The following is a 17,984-nucleotide window of genomic DNA, read 5'->3' as shown; positions in this document are numbered from 1 at the left end:
GAAAAATAATCCATCACCATTTACCATCTGTGTCTAGTCGAATCTGTAAGTCTTTTTACAAATAATTTGCAGAAGTAAGGATAAAAGGACAATGAAAAACAATTGCAATTTTAATAAATTAATTCTGACAAACTCAAATTTTTATTTCATATTTTCCTGGTTTTGAAAGGTACATAATATACAAAATGGGTATTGTTCATCAGTTGTCCAGGGATACCTGGGATATATATCCATTTTATAAGTGTTGGTTTCAGATTTCAAGTACATTTCTAGCTACACTAGCTTATTATTTCTAGTTCTTCTTGCACTGTATTATCAGAATGCATTATTTTATTTTTAAGACTTTGACAGCTTAAAATTTTATTAAGATAGCTATCTTCCATAATTTCAAAACATCTTAGTTTTAGATTTATTAATGGAAGATTAGTAATTTTATTTCTTTATACATCATCTTTCTTTCTAGTTAGCTTTGTATAGATACCTGCCTTGGGCATTTGTCCACTTAGAAACTAAATCAAATAAGTGTTGGAAAATAAACATCAAAAAACCAAAGAATGCTGTGAAAATTTAAAATACAGAATTGTTCAGTTTCTTACTGAGAAATATGCATGATTCTTCTTACTGAAAGGATGAAAAATACCCTATTTCCTTTTTGTCCTTGAAAACAGCCTTCTCTTACCACTTTTTGTATTAGAGAAAATTCATCTAGGATTATCTTTATCTGAAGACTCGTGGTCTGATATTTTGCTACATTATTATCAGTTTTATCGCTGTTACTGTAGCCTAGAGCTCTGCCGCCTCTTTGTGTTCATCTTATAATTGTGAAATATCTTCCTGTGTCTTTTCTTCACTTTGCTTTTGTGGATGGTAAGCGAGAAATTCTGAATCCTCAGTGGTGCTCTTAAATAGCTTGTAAAAGAGAAGGACAAAGATAGTGTCTCCAGATGTATGTCACGTCTTCTTGGAGAGATGGTGCAGGGTTGTGGGCAATGTCTTCTTGGAGAGATGGTGTAGAAAGTGAAGGTCGCAGCAGCAGTGATGGTTTACTGCATCATCCTTCTAGTCCTGTGCTTCCCACGAAAGCACTTGAAAGTGACCGTCAGAAAAGAAAAAAGAAGATGAAATATTTTGCTGCTTTTTATATTGATTATTTGTTGAAATGTTACTATTTTGGATATATGGGTTGGGTTAAAATGTAGTATTAAAATTAATTTCACCTTTTCTATTTACCTTTTTAATGTGCCTAGTAGAAAACTTAAGGGTATATGTGTAGCTTGCATTTGGGGCTTGTAATATATTTCTGTTAGATAGCAGTGTTCTAGGCAATTCCATTCTTCTGTTTTCTTACTATTTTGGTCATTTTCGGCACAGTTAGAAATCACTGATGAGTAGTGATAAAATGGTGATGGGTTGATGAAATAGCAGAGTGTTTCAAGAAACAGGAAAAATAAGGTCAGTAAAATCCCGTAATATATCTTAGAGTCCTAAAAATGTCTAAAGGACTCATCCGGCAATTGTAAAATAGAAAATATGAGTTTTATTCCATTTTTTTTTAAAGTAAATTTTCTTTTTGTTTTTTGGAAGAACTGTAATAATGAAAGTAATGAAATATCCAACCTCACAAATAGTTAGAATTGTCCAAAAAAGCTAAAATTGAGTCCAGTGAACCCTGATGATATATTAAGAGTTAAGTATTTCCCTTTACAATTTGCCAGCTTTGTAATTAGGAGCTTTTCTTAGCATCATATTTAGGTGCCTAACTTTGTCTTGGCAGTGCGCGGTGGACTTAGAGGTGCTGCATGCAGCCTGGTTCTTTGTGTGTTATGATATCAGTCCAGGGCTTGGTAGGAAATCATTTATCAGTCTATAAGATGCATGGCACGTTTTATGATACACAACCCGTGTTAACCATTTTATCTAATGTATTTTTAAGTATAAGGTTTGAGTGTTTGTCTGAAATGTAACAATTAATACTCCATATATAACCTAACATCTTTTTCTCTCTTTGTAGACTTTTGTGAATGATGTAAGGATTCCAGAACAGACTTATATCACCTTGAAACTTGAAGATAAGCTGAGATTTGGATATGATATCCTTATATGATTTTGTACATTTATCAGATTGATTCAAAAATCTTTTCTGGTGTAAATTAACATTTCTTGAGATGTAAGAATTTGCAGTGGAGGCATACTAGAAGTCTCTTTGCCCTCCCAAACTAAAATACATGTTTAAAAATTTTATATATATATATATATATATTTTTTTTTTTTTTTTTGTCAGTATGCCTGTTCCTAAAAGTAATCCTAGAAAAGCTGATGGACTCAGTTTCCCCCCGCCCCATATATAATTTCAGTAGAGGTTTCCCTGTAGTGGTATTATGTATATAATTTGGGTATGGGAGAATGTAACAAGGAGTGGACAGGGGAGTGTTTAATATTAGCCCAGCCCAGGGATTTTTTTGTTGTTGTTTGGATGATCATGGCACAGATCAACCTCCTGGGAGGAGTGTAAGAATTTATCCCTACCTTTTTTCCCATTCATACTTTTACTCTATTTTATGAATTCTGTCTCTATTGCCTGTTTAATTCAGATTTTCCAGTATCCTGTATCTTCTGAGACCTGTGCTCCCTGGTTAAGTTAATTAAGCAGTTAGTGTGTATTTAAGATTCTTTTGCTTAAAAATAGGATTCTGGGGGCATATGGCTGGCTTAGTTGGTTAGAGCATGCGATTCTTGATTTTGGAGTTGAGTTCGAGCACCAGGTTGGGTGTAGAGATTACTTAAAAATGTTTTTAAAAAAAGTAAATAAAAATAGGATTCTAAGAACTGAACAGGCACAATAACTTTGTCCTTCTTAGGGTAGGGTAAAGGACCACTAGTGAAGAGAAGGGACAAGTTTGAAGAAGAAGACATTTCTGTTCATACAAGGCAAAAAGCTTTGTAGTAAAGGACTTTTCTTCAATTAAAATACAGATATTCCACATTATACTGAATGTTTTTCTTGTGTTTTCATTTTCTCAGTTACTACATTTATCTGGACTTCAGTATTGAAGAATGTGTTAAACGTATTGGCAACTCAGATGGACTTTATCGCTCTAGCATAGAAAATGTAGTCTCAGCTATCTGGAGTTGATGCTTGGCTGAAATGAATGTACTAACACTTTAAAATTGTTATTAAAGCGTAACTAGGTTTTCTTTGGATTTAACTTAAAATTTTTGAAAACTATTTTTGTAGCACATATATAAACCTTATACTTGTGGAACAAAGAAACATGTGAAAAGTGAAGCCATTAAATATTAATACTTGTAAGTTGTAGGTTTTATATCCTTTAAAAAATACAGATCACATAAAATGATTAAGAATTAACATTAAAGCCCACGGGGTGCCTGGGTGGCTCAGTTGGTTGGGCGGCTGCCTTCGGCTCTGGTCATGATCCCGGGGTCCTGGGATCGAGCTCCGCGTCGGGCTCCCTGCTCAGCGGGGGGCCTACTTCTCCCTCTGGCTGTCTCTCTGCCTACTTGTTCTCTCTCTGTCTCTCTGTCAAATAAATAAATAAAATCTTTAAAAAAAAAGAATTAAAATTAAAGCCTTGATTCATGAGCCATTTTCCACCTGCATAAGAAGTTTCATCAAACAATAAATACAAATATATTTTGAATTTAAGTATGTCCTTAATCCATTTGACTTTAGCTGTTTCAAAACATGAGAAAATAGTAGGAAATCTGAGTTTCAATAAAACTCTATTTACTTTGAATTTTTTTTTTTTTTTTTTTTTTTTTTTTTTTAAAGATTTTATTTATTTATTTGAGACAGAGAGAATGAGAGAGACGGAGAGCACATGAGAGGGGGGAGGGTCAGAGGGAGAAGCAGACTCCCCGCCGAGCAGGGAGCCCGATGCGGGACTCGATCCAGGGACTCCAGGATCATGACCTGAGCCGAAGGCAGTCGCTTAACCAACTGAGCCACCCAGGCGCCCTATTTACTTTGAATTTTAAATCAAGAAGAAACTACTGAGAAATAACTCCTGCTTTTACAGTTTGTTTAGTGATTTCTTAATAGGGAGCTAGTATTTCCTTTATATATTATATATATATATATCTTTCTGAAATTGCTGGGACAAATGTTTTGTTCCAAAGGACTGTTTTAGGGTTTTAAATCAGTGTTGAACCAGAGCTGCTATTCCAAATCCTCAGGGTAGGCTCAGTTAATTATTTTAAAATAGCATCTCATATTGCTTATGATTTTTGAGCACTATACATACATAAATGAACATTGGGCTGTTACAGTGGCAGAAATTTTATTATATAGGATGAAATTCTTAAAACAAATTTTATGTTCTATTTACTTGTTTTATATTTGGCCATACCAGACTGAAGTCTAATTATTGTGCTTTATTCATATTAAAATTAAGCTTAATAGTTAGCCAGTCTACAAACTGCTATACCTTGGAGTGGAAAACTATCCTATTTATTAAAATGTCATAGCAATAAAAAGAACTGAATTTCATCTGTTATTGTTTTCTCTTTGATTTCTGCTCTTATTAGTTTCTTTTTTCTAGATAAAAGCTGAGGTTATTCATTTGAGACCTTCTGTTTTTATATAGTCTTTTAGTTCTATAAATTTTCTCCTAAGTACTGCTTTAACATTCAAAATACTTTCTAATTTCTCTTGATTTTTGAATGTAGGTTATCTGTAAGTTTGTTAAAATAATTTGGAGGTTTTCCAGAGACTTTCTGTAATTGACTTGTCATTTAATTCCATAGAGCCCAGAGGACATATTTTGTATGTCTCATATCCTTTCAAATTTATTGAGACTTGTCCTGTGGCCTGGAATGTACCTGGTCTATCTATCTTGATAAGTGTTCCATATATTGTTGAAAAGAATGTGCATTCTGTTGTTTTGGGGTGGAGTGTTCTATTAATGTCCATTATGCCAACTTGGTTCCCATCTTCAATATTTTCCTGATTGATTGTCTACTTTTCCTATCAGTTATTGAGAGAGAGATGTTAAAATCTCAGGCAATAATTGTGGATTTGTCTATTTCTCCTTGCAGAAGTTTTTGCTTCATGTAATTTTAAACCTGGTTATTAGGTATATAAACATTTAGGATTAAAATATCTTCTTGATGAATTGGCATCATTTGTTATTATAAAATGACCTGCTTTATTCAAGATAATGTTCTTTGCTCCAAAATATGGTTTGTTTTGACATTGCTACGATTTTTCCAGCTTTATTTATTTATTTAGATTAGTGTTAGCATGGAACATCTTTTACATTCTTTTACTTTTAAGCTGTTTGTGTCTTTACATTTGAAGTAGGCATCATATAGTTGGCATTACTTTTTTTCTTCAATCTGATCATTTCTGCCTTCATCCGTGAATTTAGATCATTCACGTTTAGTGTGATTATTGATGTAGTTAGGTTTATTATTTTACATTTTTAAGATTTTATTTATTTATTTGAGAGAGAGAGTGTGTGTGAGTGGGGGAGAAGCAGAGCAGGAGGGTGAGGGAGGAGGAAAGAATCTCAAGCAGACTCCCCACTGAGCATGGAGCCTGATGCAGGGCTTGATCTCACGACTATTGAGATCATCACCTGAGCCAAAACTAACAGTCGGACACTTAACCAACTGAGCCACCTGATGTAGTTAGATTTAATTAAATCTGTCATCTTGATATTTGTGTTCTCTTTGTGCCATCAGTTTTTTGTCTTCTTTTTCCCATAATTTCTTTTGGGTTATTTGAACATTTTATATGACTCCATTTATCTCTCTTGTTGGCTTATTAACTATAACTTTTTTTTTTATTGTAGTGGTTGCTTTAAGATTTATAATTACACCTTCAATTTTAAGTTGTATCTTCAAGTGATGTTATACATTATATGTTATTCACATATAGTATAAGAACCTTATAGTAGTATACTTCCCATTTCTTCTGTCCTGACCTTTGTGCTGATTGTCAACTTTTTATTTTTAGTTATGTTACAAACTGCATACTACATTGTTGTGAGTAAAAGGTCCAATTATCTTTTAGAGATTTAAGTAAGAAAAATATCTCCTATGTTTATGCACATCATATTCTTTTATCTTAAACCAATGTAGGTATCATTTCTCATGCTCTTCATTCCTCTTTATAGGTCCATCTTTTCATCTGGTATCATTTTCTTTCTGCTCAGGGTTTCCTTTAATATTTCTTGTAGTATGGGGCGCCTGGGTGGCTCAGTTGGTTAAGCGACTGCCTTCGGCTCAGGTCATGATCCTGGAGTCCCAGGATCGAGTCCCGCATCGGGCTCCTTGCTCAGCAGGGAGTCTGCTTCTCCCTCTGACCCTCCCCCCTCTCATGCTCTCTCTCTCTATCTCATTCTCTCAAATAAATAAATAAAATCTTTAAAAATATATATATATTTCTTGTAGTATGGTTTTGCTGGTGATGAATTCTTCCCATTTTCATGTGTCTGGAAAAGTATTTCACCTTAGTTATTGAAAGTTATTACTGCTGGGTGTTTATTGTAGGTGGCATTTCTTTTCTTTCAGTGCATAAAAGCTGTTGCTCTACTGTAGTCTCACTTGGATTATTTCCCTTTATCCCTGGTTTTGAGCAATTTGATTATGCTCTGCCTTGGTGTAATTTTTTTCATGTTTCCCCTGGTTGGGGTTTGTTAAGCTTCTTGGATCTGTGGGTTTATAGTTTCAATCAAATTTAGAAAATGTTTCAGCCATTATTTTTCCAGATATTATTTTGCCTTCCTCACTTCCTTCAAGGACTTCAATTAAATATTGTTAGGTTACTTGACATTGTCTCTCAGCTTACTGGTACTCTATTTATTTATTTATTATTTTTTAATCATTGGTTCTGTGTTCCAGTTTGGATTGTTATTATTGCTGTGTCTTTAAGTTTACTGATCTTCTTTTGGGCAGTGTCTAATCTACCACTAATCCATGCAGTATAGCTTTTATCTCTTGAAGTTCAATTTGGATTTTGAATTTGATATCTCCCAAGCTACTACTTAACTTTTTGAACATATAGAATATGGTTATAACTTTTAACACCTTTGTTGACATCTGGTTCAGTTCTGCATCAGTTTTAATTCATTTAATTTGCATGTAGAGTAATTTTTGATTGGATGGTGGACATTTTGAGTTTGTTGAGTATTGCATGCATATTTTTGTATTCCTCTACATATTTTTGAGCTTTGTTCTGGGACACAGGTTCCTTGGAAACCGTTTTATCACTTTGGGTCTTGCTTTTAAGATTTGTTAGGCTTCTAAGTTTAGTCTGAGACTAATATTCCCCACTATGGAGGCAAGACCTTTCTGTATACTATAGGGGTCAGCAATCTCAGTGGCAAATCTGGCCTTCAGCCCATGTTTGTAAATAACGTTTTATTGGAACACAGCCGTACCCACCCACTTACATATTTCTGTGGCTGCTTTTGGACTACCACAGCAGAGTTGAGTAGTTGTAACAGAGATCATATGGTCCCAAAGCCTAAAATATTTACTGTCTGGCACTTTACAGAAGAAATGTGTGACCTCTGCTTTATTCAGTGACTCATGATTCATGATGTTTTCCAGCCTGGCCATATGTGAGCACTGGGCACCGTTACCTGTAGTACTTTTAGATGGTTCTTGCCCCAGACCTAGGTAGGCGTTTTCTCACATGCATTCTTAATCAGTACTCAGCTGAATGCTTGAGCAAGATCCTCAGAACATGTGGAATTCTCTCTTCTGTGCAGCTTTCTTCTCTTCAGTACTCAGTCCCATGAACTCTAGTCATCTTGGTCTCCCCAGACCTTCACAGGTTGCCTTCACAGCTCAGAGAGCCCTCCTTGCCCGATGACCTGGAAGCTCTGTTAGGACAGTGGTCTGGGGACAGGGATTAGACTCACCTCAGTTTGTTTCTCTTTACTCAGGAGTCACTGTCTTTTGTTCTCTGATGTTGATTGTCTTGAAAACCATTGTTTTATATATTTTGTCCATTTTTTGGTTGCTTCAGATGGGAGAGTAACTCTGGTTCCTTTTTTCCGTCTTGGCCAGAAGCAGGAGTCTGAGAAGTTGATTTTGGCCATTCTGGATATACAGATGGAATCCAGGGGAGGAGGTATAGGCTAGAGACAAAAATTGGGGAATTTCCATTGTCTAAATAATATTTAATTCCTTAAGACTAAATGATATCACTCATAGGAGTGAATACAGATTGATAAGAGAGAGGTCCAAGGACTGAAACCTGGTACATTCCACTATGAAGAGGCGGGAGAGATAAGGAACGAGTTGAAAAAAGATTAAGATCGAATTGCTGGCGAACTAAGAGGAAAATCAGAATATGGTGTGGTTTCCATGTTGAGTGGACAATGATTAAACATTACTTAAATACATAAATCTCAAAATCCTTACCATCCCAGTCATATGAGTCAGTATAAGAATCTAGTACCTTGATTTTTTTAATGAGGTTCTTTTTCCCAAAGAAGTTGTCTATTCCTATAAAAATGGCCCACAAAATGATTGGATTAATCATATTAGAAGCAAGGCAAAAATCATTGTCATAACTTTCAAGATTATGATTTATCTGTACTTGGGACATTACATGTGGCGTTCTGTGCTTGGGTCCAGATCATGGCTGCTAAAATGATCAAGAGGGGGATAAACATAACTAAAAATCAAGCATTCGTCATTTAGAGGAGTTAAGATTCTTCCTGATTAATGTGATTGATATCCACAACAAAACATGAACACACTTTCTAGATTTCAAAAATGGTGGACATTTCTCAAAGCTTTTTGAAAGAACCAAATATAAGAAATGGAGATGAGCAATTAAATAAGGAGTAATGTCATAGAAGTAAAGTTAAAAGCAGTTGTTTAAAAACTGTGTTCTTATAAAACAAGGTTTTTTAAAAGTTAGCCAGGATATACATCTACCAGAATAAAATGATACATCTTTCTGAAGGTGTAGACAAACATAAGCTAGTACAAAATTGCTTAGAGAAATAAAATTTTCCCTTTGGAAGGTTTTCTGTCATGAACTTTTTTTTAAAACTTTGGCATCTCCTAGGACCTGCCTTGTTAATACAGTGTGCAATCTATTTTAGCTTAATTGTGTATTTCAGTATTGAATATAGTAAAATTTCCCATATTTCTAAGGAGAAGATCCAAAAAGATAAGTTTTTGGCCAACTTTAAGGAGAATTTTTAAGGGTAGTCTTAATATATATTTTATAGATTTTATTTATTTATTTGACAGAGAGAGACACAGCGAGAGAGGGAACACAAGCAGGGGGAGTGGGAGAGGGAGAAGCAGGCTTCCCACAGAGCAGGGAGCCCAATGCGGGGCTCGATCCCAGGACCCTGCATGACCTGAGCCGAAGGCAGACGCTTAAGGACTGAGCCACCCAGGCGCCCCAAAGCATTTATTTTATTTATTTATTTATTTATTTATTTATTTATTTATTTATTTATTTATATTTATTTGAGACAGAGAGAACGAGAGAGAGAGCACATGAGACGGGGGAGGGTCAGCGGGAGAAGCAGGTTCCTTGCTGAGCAGGGAGCCCGATGCGGGACTCCATCCAGGGACTCCAGGATCATGACCTGAGCCGAAGGCAGTCGCTTAACCAACTGAGCCACCCAGGCGCCCCGTTAATATATATTTTAAATCACACAGATAAAATACCCAAATTTAGAAAAAGAATGCTTTTTTCCATTCTTCCACTGTATAAAATAATAGTATTCAAGTAGTCTCATATATTGTGATATCCAATGTCTTCAGCACCATGAGAGAGAGTCACATTCTTTTTAGTATATAGTTTTTCAGAGAATATTGTATTAATGGCCATTCAGTTGTTTGAGACTACAGCACTTCTTGAAACCTTAAAACACTGGAAATCTTGTCCCAAGCAGCAAAAGTTCATATGTAATATTGGATTTCTTCTGTAAGTGCTTGGTATCTCCCCAATGAAACAACTTAGTGACTTAATTTTTAAAATGATTTTTGAAAGATGTGTTCACAGTGATACCTGACATCTGGTGTTTTTAAGGCCCTAGGAGTAACTAAAACTTTAAAATTTTGCTCTCCTTTTAGTTAGCTTTTATTATCATTTAGATGAAGGAGAGGGTCTTAGCATTACTAGTATGTAGATGAGTTTCTTTGACCCCACTTTTAGATAAACATCTCTTGAATAAGTTGAGCATGGGGATGATTTAGAATAACAATCACACAGCCTTATGTAAAGAAATAGGGAAATAATGTACAAATGTGAATTTTTTTAAGATTTTATTTATTTCAAGAGAGAGACCATGCAAGCAGGGGAAGGGGCAGAGGGAGACAGAGAATCCTAAGCAGGCTCTATGATCAGCATAGAGCCCAAAGCAGGGCTCAATCCCATGACCCTGAGATCATGACCTGAGCTGAAGTCAAGAGTTGGATGCAACCAACTGAGCCACCCAGGCACCCCACAAATACGATTTTTAATGAGCAAGAATTTAAACTGTAACTTTTCTATTCAGATAGAATCAACATGACTGTAGTTTATACTATATTGTATATTTTTAACTTACTGACAACATGAGTAATTGTATCTTAGATTGTCATTTTTTAAAATTAGCAACTTAAGGGCGCCTTGGTGGCTCAGTTGTTAAGCGTCTGCCTGCGGCTCAGGTCATGATCCCAGGGTGCTGGGATCGATCCCGCATCGGGCTCCCTGCTCTGCGGGAGACCTGCTTCTCCCTCTCTCACTCCCCCTGCTTGTGTTCCTGCTCTCGCTGTGTCTCTCTCTGTCAAGTAAATAAATAAAATCTTTAAATAAATAAATAAATGAATGAAATAAAATAAAATTAGCAACTTAAAAACAGTTAACCTGGGGTCTGTACCATTAGGAAGATGGTAGCTTTGGAGGTAAATGCTAGGATAGGGCATTCTCAAAATCTCAGAGTGATACCAAGGTTCTCAAGTAAATTCATGACCCAAACGAGAGGATCCTTGAGATCTTTGGTTCCACACACACAAACCATTTTGGAAGGTAATGTGTTCAACTCCAAGAAGTGGGGCCTCTCTGAAGTTTTCCCTGATCTTAAAGGAGTCTTAAGTCTAAAGACAGTACCCCAGACTAGCCTTAGGGAATAGCCTGGAACACTCTCAGGAATAAATTTGAAGCCCCAGGAAAACCCTCACAGCAGGCTACAGTTATTTGTGTTTCCCACTGGAAAAATGGAAATGGCTTTCAATTTTTTTGAGACACTGTTTTCCATTGGAAATGTAGGAATGCTATGAATCTTCTTCAACTATTAATGAGTTCCCTGGGGGTAAAACAAAGTTACTAGACCTATTTTTCATTAAGTAGGAAATTATTACAAAATATGTATTTTCACCTATATCAGGAAATACATATCAGCATGTGTACAAAACAAGAAAAGGAAAATTCTAATATTTCACAGCTACAGGAACCCTGGACTGGGATTTAGCTGACTAGATTGTTGTCTTAGGTTTTGCCTCTCCAGTCCTCAAGTTCCCTATATATAGAATAGGAGGACCAGTTCATGGAATTAAATAGGATATCCCCCAGAGCTCTTTAAAACTCCAAAAAATTCTGAGTTTTTATTGTTTTAATGAGTAGAAATGTAAGTTAAATACTCGTTTTCAAGTTTACTGCTCCTTAGCCATGGAAACTATTTTTACCCCAAGTGGTTGTGATAATTACAGCTTTCTACCCTTGAAGTCATAGGGTGCTATGAATTGATAAAGGATAATAGAACTTAGTACATGGTTATAAAAGTCCTTTCAGTACAGGGTTAAGTAATGGTGGGAAATGTGACCTCTGCTGTGTAGTGTAAGATGTTCTTTAATATACGGAGGCATTGTTCTTTCTGGTGTAATAATGAAAGCATTCATTATATCCAGCGCTTGGTTCTAATCTGTATGGAAGCAGTTGTTTGATAATGTAATATGACCTTGATTGCAACGCCTGAGGAAAGGGGCGATTGTGGATGCTGTAAGGACCCTAATTATAGCATTTCTTCTGCATTTTTCAAAATGAACTTCATTTTTATCAATGCTTATGAAGTCTGAGTAATCCAATTTTTTCAGGCTTTACTGTTGGGTAATCAATGATGAGATACTTCCTTTCACATTGTTGTGATTATCAATATAATTAATCCAGGTGCTTTTTCTTTGCAGTCATACTGTTCGTGAGAGCTGAAAATGTCTGTTAATGCTCTAATTACCCAGTTAATTGCTTCTTGAAGGCCATTATTGGTTAAGTTTAGAATTACTTGCTAGATTTTAGATTTTTCTCTAGTATTTAAAAATTAAAGTCTTCATAGTTGTGAGCATATTGTAACATAAATTCTTAAGGGGAATATAATGCTTCTATTATAATTACCTGTTGAAAATAGGACAATTTTGAAATTATCTTTGATCATTTTAAGCTTGATTATCAGAATTTTGAAATTATATTCTTCCTTAGCTCTGTTTACATACAAATCTTTTCACTGTAGTACGAGGAGAAATGAGGGTCCCTGAAGAAGCACTAAAGGTAAAAATTTTTACTTCTTTCTTTCGTAAACCTGTCATTTGCTAGGGTTGATTTTTACTCCTAGATGTTTTGTTTTCATTTTTAAATGTTTTATAGCACGAGAAGTTTACCATTCAGCTTCAGTTGTCCCAGAAATCTTCAGAATCAGAATTATCAAAATCTGCATGTGCCAAAAGCCTAGATTCAAAGGTGGCAGATACTTCGACAGAGGTGCAGCACAAAGCCACAGAAGCACTAAAATCTGAGGAAAAAGCCATGGGTAAGTTAATCTCTTTGAAGATACCATATTTATACTTGATTATGAAGAAAATACAGGCTTTGTTCTACAAAACTTGGCCATGTCTATATCAATTTATAATAATGACAATTTTAGAGTGGGATTTAATGCAGCCAATCCTTTCATTAGAAAGCATTATATAACATAATTATATATGGCAGTTATATGTAGGTGTGTTTAGATATTTGAGGGAAGTAAATATAGTTTATAATATTTTTGTTATTTCATGTTTGTGTCCTTTTTTTGAATTATAATAACTGAAATGAATTAAAAGGATATCCAATGAGGTTACATCATCATCATCATTATTATATTTATCATGTTCCAGGAACTGCTCTACATAAATAATCCCATTCATGCAAAAAACAGTTTTTTAAATTAGTAGGCATTACCAAATTTGCTCAAATAAAAAATCTAGTCATGTTAACAGCTAGTTTAAATTTGGTTACTCTGCAGTGCCCTTAAGCTTTAAAAATATTTTTAATGGTCACTTATATCAAAATTTACTTTAGTTTTGTCTTTTTTATTTAGACTTACTTGAGCCATTTCTGTATACCAAAAAACTGATTACACCTTAACAAAAAGCTATTAGGCTAACGCAGTTTGCATTACTTAGATATTAGCCAGAGCAAAATTTCATTTATTTAGTCATGTCCAACATTGAGTAAGGTCTTACACAAATAACAAGTTTTTCAACTTAGAGTACTTTTCAACTACCTAGACTGTTTTTTTTTTTTCATATAATAATTTAACCAGGCAATTCTAGCATTCTGCAAAAGTATATATTTTTTCTGTTTCATCTGCTTTAGACATATTTTTTTTTTTTTTGCCTCTTTCCAGATATTTCTGCCATGCCCCGTGGCACTCCCTTATATGGGCAGCCATCATGGTGGGGGGATGGTGAAGTGGAGGAGAAAAGGGCTTTCAAGTCAAATGGCAAACCTGAAGAAAAAAGTCATGAAACTGGGACAACAGGTAAGGAAAAGCTCAGACTATGACATTCAATGGATATTTTGGGAAGAATATATAATCTAAGCAAAAATGTGGCAGCCCTGAAAAGAGATATATATCTATTACTTTTTAATAAAAAATGTTGTGAATGTCTTAATGATCTTGTCATTGTAAGTTTATTTTGCATGATTCTCACATATTCATTCCAAAATCATTTTTATTTAAAATATTGTTCCAACTAATGAGATTAAATCTTGAAAAATAGATTAATAATATAATCAGGCATTTAAAGTATTTTAAAATAATTATTAAAATGTTTCAGTTAGACCAAAATAGTAGTCACAAACTAATTTTGTGTATTTCATTAGATTCACAGGCATATAATCATGTTTTTAAATGAACAGTTTATGTTATGTTCAGAAATGTGATATATGAAATTAAAATTTCTTTAAAACCTCAGTGTGCTTTATTTGTTGGGATGTGGTAGCAATAAGATTAGCCAAGTTAAGAAGCCAGAATGAAAAAAGTAGTTCTGGGCCACATTCATAGTCAAGGAAACATACTCTTTTGTTGCTAGAGGGATTTCATAATGAGCTAAGTGTTCCATAAGCCAGAAAATCAAGATTTCCAGGAAACAGAGGTATCATTTGTCTCATAAGGACTTGGCAAATACATCAACACCAAAGGGTCAAATGGCCAGTTTCCACGTTAATGGCAGATAAGGATCCAGAGCTGGAGGGATTAGATATAGGTACCAGGAAACCCAGCAGTATAGAAAACCAAGTCTGACTCTGAGTCAAAGATAGATTCCATCGGGGCACCTGGTTGGCTCAGTCGTTAAGCGTCTGCCTTCGGTTCAGGTCATGATCCCAGGGTCCTGGGATCAAGCCCCGCGTCGGGCTCCCTGCTCAACGGGAAACCTGCTTCTCCTTCTCCCACTCCCCTTGCTTGTGTTCCCTCTCTTGCTGTCTCTGTCAGATAAATAAATAAAAATCTTAAAAAGAAAAAAAAGATTCCATCAGCACCCTTCTCAGTTGCCTACCCTTGACCCTAGTTGTACAAGATAAATAAGACATTTTTCTTAGCTGGAGAATAAGAGCACTGTTCTTTAAATATGCTGATTTTGCAGGATACAAGTCTAATAAGAAGAAATCTGGCTGTATGGACTCGATTTTACAAGTGCCTCAAACTGAAGTTGTCAACTTTGCAAATAAATTCCCATCACTGCTTCCTTGTTTCTGTCCACCAGCATGGTTTTCTTCATGTCCAAGCTTAGAAATACCTGAGTATTGATACTTAGTATCATTTAGCATAAGGTCAGATGCAAATAACACAGATGGGACCTGAGATAAGCGGGAGGGGAATTTACTGGCTTAAATAAGTGTAGCTCTTCAGGGCTGGTCCCTGCCTCTCTGCAGTGTCATCGGGGAGCCCGTTTCTCCCCCTTTCTCAGCTCTCTGTCCACAGTGGCTGCATATGAGGGCATCTGTCCTCATCGTCATCTCTGTGATGAAACTGAATTCTTAAATGATTATCAGCTTGTGTGGCCTGTCTTATTCAGTGTCATTTTTGCCACATGTCAAAAGCTGTCTCATAATCTTGGGATTATTTTTGAGTAAGAAGGAATTAAGTGATTTATGTCTTGTGTTAAGTGGCCTAAATGAACCCAGCCAGATTCAGCCAATTAAGGGCCTTGTGAGGGTCTCATCGGCTTTCTATTATTAGTGTGAGGAGGTTCTTGTTTCACATTTATTATTTGTAGTTTCTTAAAATATAGGGTGAAGGGAACAATTTACTGACCTGAAATAACTTACGATACTAACAGAGATTATAGAATCAGTTTGAAGATGTATACTGAATCTTATTTAATTTGATCATTTCAAAATTGTTTTTATTAAATGTTTTAAATTATGACATATAAGTAATCAATTTGTGCTCTAAGCATGCTGTTTTGTAAACACAAAAAGTGATTTGCTTCTTGGTTACCAATTTTTAGAATGTAAAATCTTAATAATTATTGTGAGAGGTCAACATTTCAGAAAGGGTAATAGAGTATGTGCTATCTACTGATTTACGTCCCTCTCAGTGGGTCCACATGTATCCAGAATCTCCTACAGACTTAAGCACATAGCCTAAAAAACCCTAGAAGCAAATATGTATGCCAGAGCAACCAAATTCTCCTGAAATTGTATGAATATTTTTAGTCCTATTAAGAAGGAAAATTTGTCCTCATTTGAGCTATGGGTGTGCTCTTCGACCTGCTGACAGGGTGCGAACATTTACTTAGGTTATATTTAAAGGTCTTTTAAGTGTTGCAACTGTGAGTAATAGATTTCTAGCTCTTTTACATTGATTTCAATCTAATCACACTAAATTTGGAAACTTTCCAGTTGTGACTCCTTTTTAGCAAAAGATGTTTCCTAGTCTTTGTTATTTGAGATACGTGAATATGCAAGGTTGGATATATGTTCTAAGCTGAACAAATGTGTTTTCATCATTATAACCTTTGTCATCTTGATTTAATTGAATATTTCACTTAATTTAGTACAGAAGAATCAAGGGAACAGTTTTTTGGATTATGTGTATTACAAGTTTCCCAAAAGGTTACATAATCATAAAGTACCCTAAGAACTTGAGGATATTATCACCAGTTGCTGTTCTGATTTAGATAAACATAATCAATTCTAGCATAATCAGTTGTTAAATAGTTTTAAATAACTAGCAGTTGAGATTATAACAAAATATTATTATATACAAATTTTAGGATATTTAGTATATTAATTTAGTATAAACAGAGTTTGAAGATAAATGGATGTTAAATTCACAAATTTCCAGAATCTCTTCTGTCAGTGTTTTGAGAGCTATTTTATTTTTCTGTATTAAATTAGAAGACCCCCCCTCCATGATTTTTCTAGTGGGCCTACACTTCCCAAGTAAAGTAGGCCCACATGTGATCTGTTTTTATCATCTCCAGAGAAATGAATTCCTTCAGATGACTGAATTTTACTTTTACAACTGACAATTTCTTTTAAAAGTTTAACCATTTCTAAATTTCTATTAAATGAATTACCCATATCACTGCCTTCTTAAGTGGAGAAGGCTGACTATAATTTAAGTTTTTGGTTGATGACTCTTAAGTCGTCATGATGAATATCAGTTACTGAACTGTGTGACACTACAGTGAGGTCCTTGGGGGACGTGGAAGGATGTAGGACTGCTGGCCCTACGTACCGAATGGTTCTGGACTGCTGTGGTTCTGAGCCATGTTCTGAGCTCTTGTGTTTTGTCTTACCTCTGCCATCTGTTTCTTACTTCTCAGTGCAGTGTGTCTTACCTTAATCCTCACTTCAGATTTGCTACATATATCTAAGCAAATCATAAAGAGGTTCTCAATGAGTGACTTCCTGGTTAGTGAAGATCATGAATATGGGCATATAGGCACTGTTGAATCTGTCTTAGGTTTTTTAGAGTTAGATTTTTGGTTTAGTTTTCATTTCCCTGATTCTTAGCTATGCTAGAGAATTGGGAAAAAGAGAGATACATTTATTTGTGTGCCTTTTTTTGTCCTGGGCTTTCTTCTGGGTATCTCAGATTATCTCACTTAATACTTAACCTCACTGGATCATCACAGTGATCTCATGGATAGATACCATTATTTCTGATGAAGAAAATGAGAATTAAAGATTGACGGAGACAGGATTTATCTGATAGCAGATCTCTTCGCTACTTTCCTGCCTAGTTAACAGTCATCAGGTCCTAATATGCTTCCTTTCCCCTCTATTGTGCTACCTGACATTGTTAGATAACTGATTTCTGGGAAAATTGTGTAAGTCTTGGGTTTCTAGTCCTTGGAGTAAAGGTGACTTTGAAGTAGGACTAATGGATGATAACCTTAAAAACAGTGATGTGCAGTTGTTGATCTGTTTTTATGTGTGATAATGTGAAAAAAATGTTGAAAGTATATCAGTATTAACTGTGAACTTTTCCTTCACAAGGAAGGAAAATTAGGAAAACATTCCTTTAAATTATGAATGACAAGTAGATGATAAATGCTATATCCTTGGAGCAGCTTTTTGTGGTTTTTGCTTTGTAGTTCAGCCACATCATTTTATTTGGGTATCCAAGTGGTGGTAAAAAGAGCCTATACCACCCCTTGTCCCCAGCCAGCATTATCCTGTTACCATAAGGATGCGCAAAGCCGAATAAATGACTCAGTGAATTATGTATCTGATG

At 35.2% G+C, this 17,984-nt stretch overlaps 1 protein-coding gene across 12 annotated transcripts in view; it reads left to right on the top strand.

Annotated features, from left to right (window-relative positions):
- Positions 1-17,984, top strand: part of CEP170 (centrosomal protein 170) — a 128,818-nt gene that overhangs the window by 55,271 nt on the left and 55,563 nt on the right. For all 12 annotated transcript variants that reach the window (XR_010412361.1, XM_064594409.1, XM_054508086.2 and 9 more), the window contains exons 4-7: positions 2,012-2,093; positions 12,468-12,523; positions 12,620-12,782; positions 13,641-13,775. Coding sequence is in view for 11 of the 12 variants with exons in the window: in XM_064594409.1 (XP_064450479.1) it covers positions 2,012-2,093; positions 12,468-12,523; positions 12,620-12,782; positions 13,641-13,775 (436 nt within the window). In the remaining variant the exon portion in view is untranslated. The remainder of the gene's footprint in view (positions 1-2,011; positions 2,094-12,467; positions 12,524-12,619; positions 12,783-13,640; positions 13,776-17,984) is intronic.

The sequence above is a fragment of the Mirounga angustirostris genome, unplaced genomic scaffold, assembly GCF_029215605.1.
Source record: "Mirounga angustirostris isolate CCGP_5_RB_7025 unplaced genomic scaffold, mMirAng1.0.hap1 SCAF_6, whole genome shotgun sequence".
Classification (NCBI taxonomy): domain Eukaryota; kingdom Metazoa; phylum Chordata; class Mammalia; order Carnivora; family Phocidae; genus Mirounga; species Mirounga angustirostris.
Note: the sequence above shows the minus strand (reverse complement) of the source record. Positions and strands in the feature narration are given on the sequence as shown.